The 18474-nt window shown below is 45.4% G+C and overlaps 1 protein-coding gene across 12 annotated transcripts in view; it reads left to right on the top strand.

Annotated features, from left to right (window-relative positions):
• POU2F1 (POU class 2 homeobox 1) overlaps positions 1-16240 on the top strand; it is a 244598-nt gene extending 228358 nt beyond the window's left edge. For 8 of the 12 annotated variants that reach the window (XM_068270826.1, XM_068270825.1, XM_068270831.1 and 5 more), the window contains 5 exons: positions 1989-2171; positions 7936-8044; positions 10776-11121; positions 12360-12448; positions 15739-16240. In XM_068270826.1, coding sequence (XP_068126927.1) covers positions 1989-2171; positions 7936-8044; positions 10776-11121; positions 12360-12448; positions 15739-16025 — 1014 coding nt within the window. In that variant the 3' untranslated portion in view covers positions 16026-16240. The remainder of the gene's footprint in view (positions 1-1988; positions 2172-7935; positions 8045-10775; positions 11122-12359; positions 12449-15738) is intronic. The other 4 variants (XM_068270829.1, XM_068270827.1, XM_068270824.1 and 1 more) reach the window with 1 other exon arrangement.
• Positions 16241-18474: the final 2234 nt, after the last annotated feature.

Here is an 18474-nt window from a genome sequence, read left to right as displayed (position 1 = left end):
CAGTTTCTCTGTCAGTCCTAAACACTGGCCTGGATATGGCTCTTGAAGACTGGAGTTCGACACCTGTGTTACAGAAGTTAATAGGCTCTGAACTAAAATGCCTTCTGAAGAATACCAGTTCTTCTGGTGGCTGTGATGCTGACCTTCAAGTGGAGTCCTCTAAGTCAGTGCTGTCCAACTTAATGGATGTGGAGGGACAAGTTTTGGTCTAGAGGGATCGGAGTTCTGGCTTTGGGGGCGGAGAGAAAGATGTGGGCATGGAAGAGGGGTAGTGACACTGCAAACGGACTGGGCCACAGGAAGAGCTCTCCAGGGCCGGATGTGGCCCGCGGGCCGCCATTTGGACAGCCCTGTTCTAAGTCCTTCCCCTGAAATGAGCATGCAGATCAGAAAATACAGAATAAAGTCACATCTGAACTGTATCCTTGTTCCAGGTGCGTCTTTTTTTTTTTCAGAAGTCAAACATACAGCCGCCTAGAGTTAAAAATGGCGGTCTCCATAGCTTTGCAATGCAAGGTTCACTTAAAGGCTGGCACACACCATGCAATTTCCCATCAGATCGATTGGTTACTTCACTAATTTCCTTCATGTCCGATCTGCTCCCAAACTGGGTTGATTTTGGGCAGTAATGATCTGAAAATAGATCCAGTTAAGTTATGAATCGGGGACATGTCGGAAATTATCAATTTGACCCGTCGATCTGCCAGGAAGTTGCATTGTGTGTATTGGGCATAAAGCAAACCTAAGAATCCCACAGTTCAAATTTGTGTCTTCAGGCCTCGTTCACACTATATGCGCTGCCGTGTGCATTTCAGTTTTACGTATGGTGTGCAACACGCAAGAATGTCAGAAGTGCATAGACAGCACTTCTGACGTTCAGACTATATGCGCTGTGCAGCAGTGTGATGGGATACAGCACTGCTGTGCGCATTTTCGGTAAAGCGCAGCGCTGATCCCGTTCACTGTTATGAATGGGATCAGCAGCGCACTACAACGCAGATAGCGTACATTGCATTCCGAACGCACAGCCATCTGTGTTGCCCAGAGCCGGGACAAGTTCCTCCAGCACCCCCAATCCCTCCCACCCCAGCCATCACACACTGATTGCTATTAGACTAAGAGGTGCCCCAGAGCCCCCAACACCTTAATCTCTAGTTATCTGGCTTGCAGTCACTAAGTTTAACAGTTTAACTTTCCTGGGGCTTTTTCCAGCCCTCTGTAGTCCTTCTGGTTTCCCTTTGTTCCGTTTAGCAGCCATGCCCCTCTGAAAACTGATTATAGTGGAATATAACCCTGCATTTCATCTTTGCACTAAAACATTATTTACAGCATATTATATGCAACCAGCATTTTTTTTTTTTTTTTACTAGACTAGCATTCGAAGGGTTACACACAGAGCTTGAATGTTGAGTGCAGTGAATTGCAGACACATCTGAACTTTATATAATGTTATCTTGTGTTTACTTAAATGTATCAAGTGAGGAATGTGACACATTCTCTGACTGTGCAGGAGCTGCTGGAGACAGAGAGAGACACTGAGGCATGTCTGTCTGCAAAACAGCAAAGAATAAAACCACTTATTAATAAAATGCAAAGTCAGCTCACAAAGCAAACTGTACTTTTGGAAACCTATAACTTCTAAATAATACTTATGCACAAATGCAAATATAACTGTATGGCATATAAAAAGTAGGTAAACCTGTTTTTATTGAATAATATGTCAGGGTTTTAAACCGCTTTAACTGAGGCAGTCGCGGGCTACCTCACACACGCAGACCTGGGCCGCACGCCTTTTCACTTCCATACCTGGGAGTATTTGGTGTATGTGCAGTTTGCAATTTTTTTTGCCTATAACTTGAACTCAAGAGAGAGAAAAATGTTAAAGATAATGACAAATGTACTGGGCCATCTTCTTGGGTGCCGCTTGTTTAGATTTCTAGTCATTGTGTCCATCTGAAGGTCTTTCGTCCTCTTCTGTCTTTCTTAAGCAGAACCAAAAGCCTACCTCGGAGGAGATCACCATGATTGCCGACCAGCTACACATGGAGAAGGAAGTCATCCGGGTATGGTTCTGCAACCGACGTCAGAAGGAGAAGAGGATCAACCCTCCGAGTAGCGGTGGAGCCGGCTCTTCTCCCATTAAAGCAATGTTCTCAAGCCCGACTCCTTTGGTAAGATATCTGAGGGTTGGGATGGATGTCCCATTAATGAATCTTTTCTGCAAGGAACATTCATAGCATACAGGAGGAGCTGCCTTATCACACCGGAGTCACCGTGTTCTCAAATTAATGCACTGGTGACCCAGAGTCCTACTGGACCTTCCTAAGGGTGCCCATACATTCAGGCCTAGATTTACATCACAGGAGCCTATGGAAACCGATGTCCTGGCACCCTAGACTTCACCTTCCGTGATCCTACAAACCTCCTCCGAACCACACCGCAAGTGTGCTGGCTAGCCCAGCTGTCGCTTCTCCCTTACTTCCCTTGCCTGTCATAGTAGGCAGCTAGCAGGGCTATGGAGTTGGTACAAAAATCACCCGACTCCTCAATTTATGAAACCACCGACTCCCATGTACCCAAAATTGCCCCGACTCCTTGACTCTGACTCCAACTCCACAGCCCTGGTAGCTAGAGGTACCCTCGGTATTAAGTAGCTAGAGCAGGCATGGGCAAACTTGACCCTCCAGCTGTTAAGGAGTGTCCCACAATGCATTGCAGGAGTCTGACAGCCACAGTCATGACTCATAAAGGCAAATGCATTGTAGGACTTATAGTTTCGTTACAGCTGGAGGGCCGAGTTTGCCCATGCCTGAGCTAGAGGTACCCACGACTGAAGGGAGATCTCGTCAGTGGAATGCCAACACCCGGGTGAGTATCCTCTCATTTACACTCAGTTTGGGACTAGGCATTGGGAAGTGAGCCGCCTATCCATCTTCAGGCGCCTGTGGGTACGATAATTCCAGCCCTGCACCCATTACTTGATATTTTGACCTGATCAACCTTCTGATTGGATCATTTTAGAAGAGAATCAATATTGCAACAACACGATCCCTGGCCGGTGTCCCCTCTTGGTGAACACAAACCAAACCATCTTGGTGACGACCAACACAGAAAGAGGCCAGAGTCCCACCGGCGGAAGGCGAGACTCTCTTTTGGGGAGGGGGACCTATGTACGTGGCAGGGTGACTACTAATAGATTTCATGCCTAAATATTTTGGAAATTTCTGGGCAGTGTGTGGGCAGGAAATAAATCCCCCTCTGTTCAGATTTCATCAGAGGAGGATCTATCTAATGGTCGGCTATGTGCAGCCTGATATTGGGTTACCAGCATGGCATGGAGTCTGCAGACATAAAGACAAGTCCAAGGCAAAACTATGAATGGTGCGTCCTCTATTTTCACCATTCAGCTGGATAGCGTACTGGTAAGGCGGTTGCCTTTGATGTGGAATTTGAGCCTTTGACCAGGATTTGAATCCCAGCTCAGGCCAGTATGTAAAACAGTAAGGGGTCTTTGGGCAAAGCTCCCTAATGATCCTGGTCACCCTTGAAGCGCGCCCTAAGCGGCTGTAACTCTGAAGTGCTTTGAGTCCTCCTGGAGAAAAGGACGATGTTCTGTGTCGTTGCCCTTTTTGGCTCATAAAGCTCTAAATTGAGTTTTCCCCAGTGCCTCAACTATTGCCTTACATCAGTAATATCCGTAATTAACTGCTGAATACAATCAGCTACTGCTGAATATACTACAGTAGTATTCAGCCATACAAAAACCGCAGAACGTCAATATCCTCATAAAGAACAGACATAAGCAATAAAAAAATGTGCGCTCTTTATGGCAGAGGGCTGAAATGGCTTAGGCCATTTATAGTGTAGTTAGATGAAGACGAGCTTAATATAGAACCATTCGTGCCACAGTAGAAATAATCTTTTATTAACTATTCATAAAACAGTATGCTAGAGGAGTAAATATAAATGTAGGGAGAAATTTGAGGTTGTTTTGTAGTGCATGATAAGGAGCTGGAGATCTGGGGAATCAGGGCTGTGGAGTCGGTATAAAAATCATCAGACTCAAACTCAGACTCCTCCGTTTATGAAACCTCCCGACTCCAGGTTCCCAAAATGGCTGTGACTCCTTAGCCTAATACTTACCAAGGCAGTGGATTTGGTACAAAAATCATCCGACTACAGACTCCGACTCTTCAGTTTATTAAACCATCAACTCAGCGCCCAATCTCCCTATTAACAGCTGACATCAAAATTCTTGCCAAAATACTCGCCATTCGTCTTAATTCAGTAATCTTATCATTAGTACATCCAGATCAAACTGGATTTATGCCCGGGAAAAATACGGCAATGAATATACGTCGTTTAATGACTAATCTACAGGCATCCCATTTAAATAAAGGTAATAGAATAGTGGCCTCCCTCGACATGGCAAAGGCCTTTGATACAGTGGAGTGGCCCTATCTTCAGGCAGTCCTTGCCAGGTTTGGATTCGGGGACAATTTCTGTAGGTGGGTCCAAATTTTATACAATATGCCTAGAGCTCGGGTGGGCACTAATGGGTGGATATCCAGTCCGTTTACTTTGGGTCGTGGAACTAGGCAGGGGTGCCCGCTCTCTCCGCTTCTATATGCCTTAGCAGTTGAGCCCTTGGCATGTCGCATTAGGGCACACCCCTTAATTCGTGGCCTCCGTACTATGCACACTGAAGAGAAAATTGGCCTCTATGCCGATGACACTGTTTTGTACCTGGAGGATCCTGATGTCTCCCTGGCGACAGCATTAAGCACGATAGAGGAATCTGGTTATTACTCAGGCCTCAAATTGAATAAATCTAAGTCGGTTCTGCTATATATTGATTCCCCTCCAGATGGGTCACCTCGGTCCTCAAATCTCTTGCAGGTTGTTACATCCTTTAAGTACTTAGGAGTGTGGATACACGTGGACCCTAAAATGTACTTGCAGGCGGAGGTTTTTCCCCTTCTTAATCATGTGCAATCGAAGTGCAAAGCCTGGTCCAAGCTATACTTAACAGTTGTGGGCAGAATAAATTTAGTAAAGATGATACTCCTTCCAAAAATTCTGTATGTTCTACATCAATCACCAGTGTATGTTCCTGTTGCTTTTTTCAAAAAACTCAAAACTCACCTTCTCTCCTTTATTTGGAACTGTAAAAGAGCCCGGGTTAAGTATTCCTTGTTAATTAATCCAAATGGTATGGGCGGCCTTGCTTTGCCCTCTATGCAGCATTATTATTTTGCAGCTCAATTGCAACATGTTGCCTCTTGGTTTTGCACTTCTAATTTGTACAATCCTGAAGCGCTAGGTTACACTGTTAACCCTTCATTAGACAATGTGGCATTGGACCTCCTTAGGGAAGTCATACCCCTACAGTCTCACCGCAATACTATACTGACTTAAGCCATGAGAGTGTGGAAGAGAATAAGTGGCTTATACAGTTCTACGTCCTACGATTTTCATACCCCCATTTGGGATAATCCAAACCTTTCGGAGTTCATTTCCATTCCAGACCAGACCTTCTGGCAAAAGAATGGGGTTGTATTCCTGGGTCAAATTGTTTCAAAACAAAGCATTATCTCCTTCCCCTCGCTAGTAGATAAGTTTCCTGCATTTACCCCTCATCATTTTCGTTATGTACAACTTGTGCATGCATTCCGTGCTCAGTTTAAAGGCAACAAGGTTGATATTCAGCCACACCCAATCTTACAATTAATTGAGCGAGGCCCCCAAAAACATCTGATAGGGGACATTTACAAGGAGCTGGTAGAGAGTAATGCACCTGACAGAACGCTTGACTCTAAGAATAGATGGGAAACTGCTGGCCTCTCTTTGAGTGAAGAGGACTGGGATGATGCACTGGAGGCGGTTAAAAGGGTTTCTTTATGTGTGAAGGATCGTGCCACTCAACTTTACATTCTTCATCAAACTTACTTACTACCTAAGCAAGTTGCCAAATACAATCCTAACGCTCAAGATGTATGCCCTAAATGTGCTATACCCTACCCCTCCTTCCTTCACCTTATTTGGAGCTGTCCACAGGTTGATTGCTTTTGGAAGCAAGTCATCAGTTTCCTCCATGACAAAATGGGTTGTCCTGTAACCTTTGACCCAGTACTATGTGTACTTGGAGTAATACGAGATGAGGATTTAAGAGCTGCCACCAAAACCTTTATTAGAGAGACGTTATTTGCCGCCAGGCAAGAAATCGCCCTGCACTGGCTATCGCCAAACTCACCCCAACTTGCTTGCTGGATCAAACGCCTTGACAATGGTATCGCCTTTAAGAAACTTGCCTACACTCACAGGGAACGGTTACAACAATTCCATTTAGTGTGGGATAAATGGATTGACCGATAATGTGCCGGTTGCTGAGCGCACTGTTCTTTGGTGCGTTCTGCACTGGTCTCTTTATACTTCTGTGCCCCCTTCTTAATATTCTTAATTGTTGAATACCAGACCACGTAATTAATAATGGAGGCACACTCTATATTTGTGTTAAATACCCCACCAATATTTACTCCTGTATGATATTATATGAAGGATCTCTGACACTAATGTTAAATGTCTCTCATATTTACTTACAAAGATTAATATGTTTACTTAGCTATTTATTGCACTGTACAGTTGTTTTGTAACCCCTGACATGTTATCCTTTTCATGCTGTTTTGCTCAATGTAGTGCCTGTGTACACTTTTCTACTGCTTTTTCAAATAAACTCGTTTTGGTTAAAAAAAAAAAAAAAAAAACATCAACTCAGACTCCAGGTACCCAAATTTACTCCGACTCCACAGCCCTGTGGGGAAGAGTGGGTGGTTTCCTGTCAGATGAGTTCCATTTCCTGTGGTTACTGGAACACAAGGATTATCAAACAGAAAATTGGGACTGTTTCAGTGTTTCACGTGGTAGGATCACACTCCTAAAACATCTGGTAAACAGAGGGACCGGGAGTCCAATGGTAGTACCGTTATTTTAGGGGTGACTGTAAGTATATAATGTATACTCACTAGGATTGGTTGCTGATCCTGGCAACCACCTTATTGGGGTAAAAAACGTCCCCGCTCAGCTTACCTGGTCCTGTTGGATGGTCGCTCTCCTAGGTGTAGTTGTGGATAAAACTATTAATAATAATAATTTGTATAGCGCTTTTCTCCTGTCGGTCTTAAAGCACTCAAGAGCTGCAGCCGCTGGGACACGCTCAAGAGTGTTTGGGCGGTGTTTGGGCGCAGAGGCTAAACTTAGTGGAAAATTTCAATAAAAGTTACATTTGTGTCATGGACAGAAGGCGGCTATGCAGTGTCGGCAATAGACAAGGCCATTGACTCTGCATACAATACTCAAATGACCTTGGCGGGCAAAGAGTCCACCGGTTCTTTCTCTGCCCGGGGCCACCATGAGCCTAGAGCCGCCCCTTGCTGAGCAGGGCCAGTCTTAATGAAAAAAAAAAGTTTATTCAAGCAGGCACTCATGCTAGATAAAGCCAGACAGTAAGGCACTTTTTGATCTGAATTGCCCTGAGGAAGAAGGCACACACCCACAAAACGCGTTGTCTTCTTTCCAGTAAGACTGGCCCTGTTCTTCAGGAGAGACAGGACCGATCTATACCGTGCTCCTCCACCCTTGGTTATTGTCAGTTCCCTGTGAGGCACAGCTCAGCAGCTCCATCTAGAGGCCAGTGTCTTGACTGCCCGTAGGCAGAAGACTGAAAACTATTGTAGGAACCAATGTCTCTTCTTTTATATCGGAGACAGTAATATGAGGTCTGGTTCCTGCACGTGGTACAGTTCTGCGGCTTATGTCTTTATTTGGCTTACCAGGCCTCCTCCCTCCATCTCTTCATAACTCAGATGCCTTTTGGTCTGAGTATTTGCAGTTACCTTATTGTTCTGAATCGTATCTAACATGTCCCTTGCCTTCCAGGTGGCCTCTACACCGAGCCTTGTGACTAGCACTGCAGCGACCACCTTGACTGTAAACCCAGTGCTCCCTCTGACCAGTGCTGCAGCCATTACCAGCTACTCTGTCCCAGGTGAGGTGTCCCTGTAAAGCAAATGGGAGTTCATTGTACAGTGGTGGGGTTAAAGGGACGCTTAAGTAAAAAAAAAAAAAAAAGTTTTACTCACCTGGGGCTTCCAATAGCCCCCTGCAGCTGTCCGGTGCCCTCGCTGTCTCCCTCCGATCCTCCTGGCCCCGCCGGCAACCACTTCCTGTTTCGGTGGCAGGAGCTGACAGGCTGGGGACGAGAGTGATTCTTCAGTGTCCCTTTAAGGAGGAACTTGAGTGCAAAATTGAGCTTCTTCCCAATTAGTAGCTGATAACCCCTTTCCCATGAGGAATCTTTTCTCTAATAGCGCATCAGGGACATCATCAGGTGAAACCAATATATGCTAAAAATTATCCTATGCTTCAGATACTGTTAGAAACATGTTAGGGCCAGTGCGCACCAAAAAGCGAGAGCGTTATTCCAAACGCTCAGCGCTTTTTGAAGTGATTTTTCTAGCCGATTCTAGGCGATTAACCATTCAATTGCAACATATGCTTAGGGACGCGCAGCCTTTCACCCACCGATTCTAGGCATGTGCCTAGCGATTTTCTAAGCATGTCTCGCGGTTTTTGGAGTAGCGGTTTTTTATATTTTGTTACAGTAGAGCTATAACTGAAGAGCTGCTGTTACAAAAACGCTTGGAAAATCGCTGTGATACAGTGCTTTTCAGAGCGGTTTTCCACTTTTCTATACTTAAACCAATGGGTACCGTTTCTAAAAACAAAAAGTCAGATACTCACCTAAGGAGAGGGAAGGCTCGGTTCTAATGAGCCTTCCCTCTCCTCTCCCGGTGCCCTCGGTGCTGCACTGGCTCCCCCGTTCGCGTCGGCCGCCGCAGGGACTTCGGAGGTCTTCGGGAGCACTCGGGCTTCCGAAGACGGGCCGCTCCATACTACGCACGCGCGAGTGTGTCATAGAGGGCGCTCGCGCATGCGTAGTATGGAGCGGCCGCGTCCTCGGGAGCCCGAGTGCTCCCGAAGCCTTCCGAAAGCTCCCTTCGGCATGCGGAAGTGGCAGTATTTGACCGAACTGGTCGAATACTGCCACGGGGGATCCTGCGCGGGACCGGGCACCGGGAGAGGAGAGGGAAGGCTCATTAGGACCGAGCCTTCCCTCTCCTTAGGTGAGTATCTGACTTTTTCTTTTTAAAACCGGTAAACATTCACTTTAACATTGAATTGCCTCAGAAATCCTCAGAAATGCTGCAGGACCCACGTTTGCATTTGGGAAAAAAGCACATCGCACTGGTGTGCTCCATCCCATTCAAATACATTAGCCAAGCGCTTTTCATAGCGCTCAGAAGCGCTTTTGGTGTGCTCCAGCCCTCACTAGGGTTATCCCATTAGCCAAAATTTCACTGTAGTGCCCCTTTAAGGAGGAACTGCAGTAGAAATAACATAATGGAAAAAAGTGCTTAATTTTTACAATAATTCTATATAATCCCTGCGTCATCCTGTCCCTGTGTCCTTGGTTTTTTGCTACTGCGCATATTCATTTCCCACAATTCAACAAGCCTCCCACAGTGTGATTGTCAGTACCTAGGTGCTGACATCACACTGTGGGAGGGGTGTCACTACAATATCAGCCATACAGAGCCCCCTGATGAACTATTTGAGAAGAAGGTAAAGATTTCTCGTGGAAAAGGGGGTATCAGCTACTGATTAGGATGAAGTTCAATCCTTGGTTACAGTTTCCTCGTTGAACTTTCCTGCAGAAAAACTTTCTCTGCCTTGGCTGTTTAAAGGGTCACTTCTTTTGCTGTTTTACAGCTTAAAAGGCAGAGTGTGGATTCTAAACTGCAACTATGACCGTCTGATGCAATGTTATAAATAAAGCTATATACAGTAGAATCTCATTATAGTTAACTCCAAGGGACGAGGAAAAGTAGTTTACTATATCAGAATTGGGCATATATTGTATATTTATACAGGCGCAGTTGCTGGGGCCTGAGGACTGAGTTTACTATATCAGAGGTTTACTATAACGAAATTCAGATTCTACTGTAACTGAAAATAAATATGATACTCTCTTATTTGCTACGAATGATCTATTTATTATCCGTACCATGCATACAATCATCTCATAGGTTTACTTTCACTTCAGGTTCACTTTAACCACTAGAGGACCGCCTAACGCCAATTTGGGTCGTGTTTTGCAGGAGATCACCCGCGCATCCCCGCTTCAATGAAGGCACTCAGCTCCATCATCCGTCTCCTAGCGGCGATCACCGTTAGGAGACTGTTAAATGGCAAAACCGCCGTCTATTTATTTTGTACAGCGCTGCAATCTAGTGCAGCGCTGTACTGGGGACAGCTGTGTCACTCGGCTGTCCCCTGGGGAGGCACAAGAGCGATCGGATCTCATAGGGTGATGGCTATGTCAGCCGATCGCTGTCATTTGCTGGCGGGTGGAGGAAGGAAGGGGAAAAAATAGGCAGATTTATTAAAATAAACATTGGGGTAGTGATCAGAGCCCACCAAGAAGTTCTGTTGGTGAGCAGAAAGGGGGGGGGGGATTCATATGTGTGCCGTGTTGTATGGCTCTGCAGTGAGCTCTTAAAGCTGCAGAGCCCTAAATTGTAAAAAAAAATAGCCTGGTCTCTAGGTGGGTAAGCCTATGGTCCTTAAGTGGTTGAAGTATTTATAAAAACTGGCAAAACGTAGACATGTCGTTTTTGAAACGCCCCCAGGAATTAATTCTATCCATTCCTTTTCAGGCACAACAGGGACTCCCACCGCCAATACGGCAACTGTGATATCTACTGCACCTCCAGTATCCTCCACCCTGACGTCACCATCACTGAGCCCCTCCCCATCCGCCTCTGCCGGAGCCTCGGAAGCCTCCAGCGCCAGTGAAACTACTACAACGCACACCACCTCCACTCCACTGACCTCCCACCTAAGCGCCGGGCAGGTGATGGTGACCGCCTCGGGGCTTCACACGGCAGCAGCCAACGCACTACAAGGAGCAGCACAGCTGCCCTCCAATGCAAGCCTCGCTGCCATGGCCGCCGCAGCGGGACTCAACCCCGGGCTTATGGCACCCTCACAGTTTGCAGCTGGGTAAGAGCTCTTGCTATACGCACTGTGCTCCTTACATAACCCAATATTATTCTATCAGATTAACCCATTTGCAGCATCACTAGAGTTATCTCGTGTGAGATAAGTGCTCTGCTTTTGACCTCAGTCGGCAGAACTCATCATGCTGTAAATTCTTGGAATGCTTTGATCTCTCTCTAGTAGCAGAAAAGAATCTGAAAGCAGAAGTCCTCTGTTATTGTCTCACACTGCCCCCTAGTGACAAGTGGCCATGAAAACACATTACAGCAGTACTAATTAGTAACAAGCAACGATAACAAATAAGAAATAAAAAATGTGCTCAAATAAATTGGCCTGGAGCACTTGCAAGTCTCTAAATAAATTGGCTGCTAAAGGGTTAATGTAAGCAGGCATCTCGGTTCTGTGCTCCTCTAGTACCACTCCATCTAGATATTCTGTTCTCAGGCACTTACTGCTCGCCTGCAGGATGTCTTGTTCGCCAGTGAGCAATCTGAAGCATTCCAGTTGGGATTTTTTTTGGAGTGTTTTACAGGGATTTTTTTTTTGGAGTGTTTTACAGTAGCAGTTGTGAGAACATACGAAGGTGGGTTTTGAGTATTTAGCAGGAGCAGAGTGGAGCAGGGCAGCAGTAGCAGATCAGGAAGTGGCTGGGAAGACATAAGAAGGTGGAGTGTTTAGCAGTAGCAGGGTGGAGCAGGGAAGCATTGGCAGAGCAGGAAGGGGCTAGGAAGACCTATGAAGGTGGAGTGGAGAAGAACAGGAAGTGGCTGGGAAGACCTGTGAAGGTGGAGTGGAGAAGAACAGGAAGTGGCTGGGAAGACCTATGAAGGTGGAGTGGAGAAGAACAGGAAGTGGCTGGGAAGACCTGTGAAGGTGGGGCTGGGGTGTTTAGCAGGAGCAGAGTGGAGCAGATCAGCAGGAACAGACCAGGAAGTGGCTGGGAAGCTATATAAAGGTGGAGTAGGGGTGTTTAGCAGGGGCAGGGCAGCAGCAGCATGCTTGTTGCTGCACAGATTTTCATACGATTTGATAAAATTATCGCATCAGATGGTGATGGGGGCCACAAGAGCTCCAGCTTTACAGTGATCTAAAATGAATGCAGGCTAGTTCTATGTAGGATTGGGACTGTACTTACACACGTTTATCTCATCATGCTGGGGACCCTCTTAGTGTATTGTCATTGGTTTGTAATGTGCTACACCTGTATGCAGCTACATTGTTGTCTTTGCTTTCCTTTGCAGAGGGGCCTTATTCAGCCTGAATCCAGGAACGCTGGGAAGTGCGCTCAGCCCCGCGCTGATGAGTAACAGCACCCTGGCGACTATACAAGGTCAGTCACATGACCCCCTTCATATAGAGCGCAGATATTTAATACACCTGGGCTCGCTGGGCTTTCTGTCATTGTCGGCTTTTCTATGGCAGCGCCTGCGGCTCAGATTAATTGCGTGATGGCCGCATTATCTGTAACCAGACCAATTACACTTGAGCGACCTTCACGGAGGATAATAATTCCCTCTATACTTGGATTTAATTTTTCAGTGGTTTGCTATACTTACTTCCACCTGTCAGGATCCTCAAAACTTGTAAACTGACACCATGGAGGACAGTTCCAGGCAGTAATTAAAGCAAATCTGCAGCAAAAATAAACTTATGAGAATGAATTGTATGTGTAGTACAGATAATAAATAGAACATTAGTAGCAAAGAAAAAGTCTCCTATTGTTTTCCAGTACAGGAAGAGTTGAAAAAAAACTATCTGTGCAAAAGAGCTTCTTTAAGCTAGTCATTGGTGAACACAGTCCTGTTTTCTGAAGAACTTTAGCAGCTGAGAAACAGCTTGAGATAAGGTTTTACTGCAGGAAAGTCCAAAGGTCACGGTCTTTTAAACAGAGCAGAGCTAGAATGTGGATTCTATACTGCAACTGTGATATTCAAATGCAATGTTATAAAAACAGCTACCGTATATAACTGAAAATAAAAATTAGACTTTTTTTTTTCTTTTGTTGTATCATTGCTCTTTCAAACTTTTAAACAATACCAGTTGCCTGGCAGCCCTGCTGATCTATTTGACCACAGTCTTAATCACACGCCTGCAAGCATGCAGCTAATCCAGTCTGACTTCAGTCAGAGTACCAGATCTACATGCTTGATCAGAGTGTATGGCTAAAACTATTAGAGGCAAAGGATCAGCAGGACAGCCGGGCAATCTGAATTGTTTAAATCTAAAAATCCCTGCTATGCTTGGGGAGGCTAAAGATTCTTTTAGTCAGGGGGTGTCTAAGTATAGTAGGCCTTGGGTGGTAAAAAGTAAAACCGCCTAATGTGAACGAGCCTAAACTGAGAGGTATATAGATATTTCCATTTAAACAATACCAGTTGCCTGGCAGCCCTGCTGATCTCTTTGGCTGCAGTAGTGGCTGAATCACACCTGAAACAAGCATGCAGCTAATCCAGTCTGGCTTCAGTCAGAGCACCTGATCTGCATGCGTGTTGCGGGGCTGTGGCTGAAAGTATTAGAGACACAGGATCAGCAGGAGAGTCAGACAACTGGTGTTATTTTAAAAGGAAAAATCCATATCCTTCTCAGTTTTTAGGTTCCCTTTATATATCAGGTATGTAAGTGGCTGACTCAGTCCTGACTCAGACAGGAAGCGACTACAGTGTGACCCTCACTGAGAAGAAATTCCAATTATAAAACACTTACCCTTTAGAAAATGGCTTCTGAGAGCAGGAAAGAGCTAAAAAGGGTCAATAGTTCATAGATTCTAGCTCTGGCATACTTCAGTGAATGTGTCATTGAGCAAAAACAATAAAACAGTTAAAACTTAAAAAGTAGATTTAAACATAAAATAAAACTGGAATATCTTAAAAAGTCATTTTTAGGGGAAGGAAAATAGATGCAATCGTTCATGTCCTTAGTTTATTTTCGCTTCGGGTGTCCTCAACCACTTGCCGACCGCACGCTTATACCGTGCGTCGGCAAAGTGGCAGCTGCAGGACCAGCGACGCAGTACTGCGTCGCCAGCTGCAGGCTGATTAATCAGGAAGCAGCCGCTCGCGCGAGCGGCTGCTTCCTGTCAATTCACGGCGGGGGGCTCCGTGAATAGCCTGCGGGCCGCCGATGGCGGCTCGCAGGCTAAATGTAAACACAAGCGGAAAAAATCCGCTTTGTTTACATTGTACGGCGCTGCTGCGCAGCAGCGCCGTAAGGCAGATCGGCGATCCCCGGCCAATCAGCGGCCGGGGATCGCCGCCATGTGACAGAGGACGTCCTGTCACTGGCTGCACAGGACGGATAGCGTCCTGTGCAGCCCGGATCACTGGGGGGACAGGTAGGAGAGGGAGGGGGAGGGAATTTCGCCGCGGAGGGGGGCTTTGAGGTGCCCCCCCCCCCCGCAACATGCCACCAGCAGGAGCGATCAGACCCCCCCTGCACATCATCCCCATAGGGGGGAAAAAAGGGGGGCGATCTGATCGCTCTGCGTGCCCGCTGATCTGTGCTGGGGGCTGCAGAGCCCACCCAGCACAGATCCCATCAAACAGCGCTGGTCCTTAAGGGGGGGTAAAGGGTGGGTCCTCAAGTGGTTAAGGGCTCTTTCACACTACAGGCAGCGGTAAAAGGCTAAAACGCTGCGTTTTGGCTGCAGGCGGTTTCAGGGCGTTTTGAAGGCGTTTTAACGCCAATACATTACTATCAATTGTAATGAGAAATGCTGCGGTAGGCCCAGAAAAAGCGCCTGGGAGCGTTGAAACTCAACGCTCCAAAACGCAGCGTTAGATGTGAAAGGTAAAGTGAAAGTCTATGGACTTTCATTTTACCTTGGAAAACACCAACTTTGGCTGTGGCGTTAAAACGCCGAAAAAGCCCTCTGGTGTGAAAGGGCCCTTAAAGAGACTCTGAAGTCTCTAAAAAAAAGTCTTTTTATTTCATAAATGTGTTTAATACTTTAGCCCTAACTAAACCGCCGCATTCCCGCCGCTATAAACTATCTAAATCCCCCCCTAACTCCCCCCTGCAGAATCCACGAAAAGTCGTGGATTTTGCTGCCCTAAGTACTTCCGTGTGAGGCGGGGCTATGAGCTGCAGCCCTGCCTCACATGCGTCTATCAGCGGCGGATCTCCGCCTCTCCCCTGCCCCCTCAGTGAAGCAAGACTGAGAGGGGCGGGGGGGAGTCGGCGATCTGGCGCTGACAGACGCACTGAGAGGCAGAGTTGCGGCTCATAGCTCTGCCTCACACGGAAGCGCTGCCCAGATTGCCCCCCGGGGAGTTTGGGGGGATTTAGATAGTTTACAGCGGCGAGAATTCGGCGGTTTAGTTAGGGATAAAATATTAAACATATTTTTGAAATAAAAATACGTTTCACTACTTAGCAATTGAAAAGGTACTAAAAAAAAAAAATTAGGGTGATTTCAAATTCATTTTGAACAATTTCATCTTTGGTGGGAGCTTATAAAATATTTTATCGATGAGGTTTGAATCTACTTGAGAAAAAAACTTTTGATAAAAGTTTAGATATTTCCCAATGAATGAAAACCATATGCTGAGGATAAATATGCATTCCCTTCAACATGAAAGCCTGTCTCTCTATCCCTTTTTTACGTTTTCTTCTCTTTCCTAGCTCTGGCATCTAGTGGATCTCTTCCAATAACGCCACTGGACGGGAACTTGGTGTTCGCCAATGCTGGTGGAACTCCTAACATTGTGACTGCCCCCTTATTCCTCAACCCCCAGAACCTCTCTCTGCTCACCAGCAGCCCGGTCAGCCTGGTCTCAGCCGCAGGGGCTGGCACACCCATCACAAGCCTTCACTCCTCGATCGACTCCATCCACAACTCTCTCTTCACAGTGGCCTCTGCCAGCGGACCAGCTTCCACCACCACAACCTCCGGCTCCAAGGCACAGTGAGCCGAGGCCGTTGCGTCACCTCCGTCGCTTTTTCATCTGGCAATCAATAAGACAAAAGAATTTAAAAAGTACGATTTTTGCTCCCACCCAGTTGGGAGACTTCGGAATGAAGAAAAGCAGTGGGAGGAAATTTTAAAAAGCGAAAAAGACGAGAAGAACAAATATTGGACAGACTTTTGCCTAATTTTATAATAAACATTCTCTTTTCAGGATGACCACTGATCAGAGAACTTTCTAACCAAAAATGTAAAAAGGAAAAAAAAACTCAGAAAAAAAAAATATTGAAAAGAAAAAATGTACAAAAAAAAAAATCACAAAAAGTGAAAGGACTACTTATCATTTTCCAGCAGTCACGTGGACAAGATAAGGTTGGTTGTTTTAGCAAAAGGAAATCTGATATCGGAATGGGGTTTTGGTTGAGTCTGAAAATACTTTCTATTATTATTTTTTTTTATTATCGTTTTTTGTATGGGTCTGTTGTACAGACCTTTTATGTCATTCAAGGTGTTTATAGTCATATCAGAAATGTTGGGGTTCCTTTCGTAACTGGTACAATTTAGGCAGGCCTGTATTACTAATGTGTTGTGTTTTTTTTTCTCCTGCGTTATGTTGTTAAAATGAATTTCCAAGTAGGGAGGTCCCTCTTCTTGAAAGGCGAAGGTGTTCGGGTGTTTCCTTGAATTCCTAATAGGCAGTGAATTTATGTGTTGGGTTCTGAGTTCCTTTACAGTTCCAACGTTCCTGCTTATGGGATTCTCCCATCATTTCCCATGACTACACTCCTGTTATAGCATCTTAAAGGGGTTTTCCATCAATGGAGGAGTTTTTGGAGATTGCCTTGTGCATGTCTACTTGCAACGTTTCCTAAAAACAACATGGCTGTGCAGTTCAAGCTTCCTTCTGTTCTCATTGTTCCCCCTTTTTGTTTGTTAGTGGGTTATGCGTTATTTGCATGGCGCTGGGATGTGACTCTGCTCCGCTCCCCGCATGTGGCCAGTTTCAGCTAAAAAATAATTTACAGAATTCAGGAATAGGTAAACCATAATTAAAGTGTACCTGAGGTGACATGAGATAAACAGGTGTATGTGCAGTGCAAAAACCTATTAACCAGGCAGTTTATTTTCAGGCATGCAAGTGACAGCTTCTGTCTTGTGGGTACCTTATATAGTAAACCATTATTGATAAGCAAATTACAGGCATAATGGTTTTCCTGGCAGAATACAACTTCTGGGGGCAGGGGAGAGATAGACAGGTCAATAGTTCATGTATTTTCACTCTGGGACTCTTTGATAAGCTGCCATTGAGCAGAGACAATAAAACATTCAATCTACTTTGTAAATGTTTAAAGATAAACTAAAACCATGAGATATCTAAAAAAGAGTAGGAGGATAAATACAAATGTTTATCTCATGAGTTTATTTTCACCTTAGGTTTACTTTAAGATCAGGAGGAAGCTGAGAAAAAGTGAAGCATATTGTAAAATTTGTATCTACAGACCAAGATTACTAAATACATTGAAATGGAAAATCCCTTTAAGACGCAACATTAGTGTCTCTACTGATAAACTGCCATATATGATGTGTGCAAGGTGGTGGTCAACGTACTGGGAAGTCCCATCGTCCAAGAACGTTCTCTTCATTCCAAATTTTCGTAAACACTACATGGTAAATTTTGAGGTGTTCAGTTCGAGACGAAGACTTTCCACTCTCATACCGTAGAAAATTGTGAAATAATTCTTATAGAGCAAGGGATCCCATCGGGAGACAGCAGGCACTTTTGAGGAGATGGGAGTTATTGGCTTACAAAAAAAAAAAAAAAAAAACACTAAAGGCTTCAAAAACGGGTGCCAGCTGAACTTCGTTATGTGCGTTGGCTACATGGCTGATCTTGCGTTGTCAGTAGGATTGGTGCAGATGATGCATGCTTGGGATCTCTTTGCACACATCATAAGGCTAAGATGGGTGTCTCCTTGCTAGAATGGGAAGACCACCCAACCCAGTTATTGAGCTGGGCGTCTTGGAAAAGTTACTTAAAACCAGGCACTTGCAGTGAGTATATGATAAGCCGCTACCATTTTCTGCTAGCCTGGAGAGTAGTCCATAGAACTATATTTTCCTCCCTTAATTTACCCACGTCGTCTATATATGAAACCAAAAATCGGAGTGAATGATAACGTAGACAGACTGGATCTTTGCTCTGCAGTTCACGTTTTCCCTTCTGGCGGCCTGACCTTCTGCCCTTGACCTGATGCCATGGATCCATGTATTATTACGCTAAGAATCATCAAGGTAATCCGAGTATGCCCCTTCGAGGTCGTTCTGTGTGAACACCTATTGCACTGAGTTGAGGTGGCTCTGATCATGGCAGGAACAGTCCCGTTGGTGTTATACATAATTTTTTTTTTTAAAGACCGCCTGTGTGAGGGAAGCCATCTTGGGTGTTGACCAAT

Source organism: Hyperolius riggenbachi, chromosome 2 (genome assembly GCF_040937935.1).
Source record: "Hyperolius riggenbachi isolate aHypRig1 chromosome 2, aHypRig1.pri, whole genome shotgun sequence".
In the NCBI taxonomy this organism is placed as follows: domain Eukaryota; kingdom Metazoa; phylum Chordata; class Amphibia; order Anura; family Hyperoliidae; genus Hyperolius; species Hyperolius riggenbachi.
Note: the sequence above shows the minus strand (reverse complement) of the source record. Positions and strands in the feature narration are given on the sequence as shown.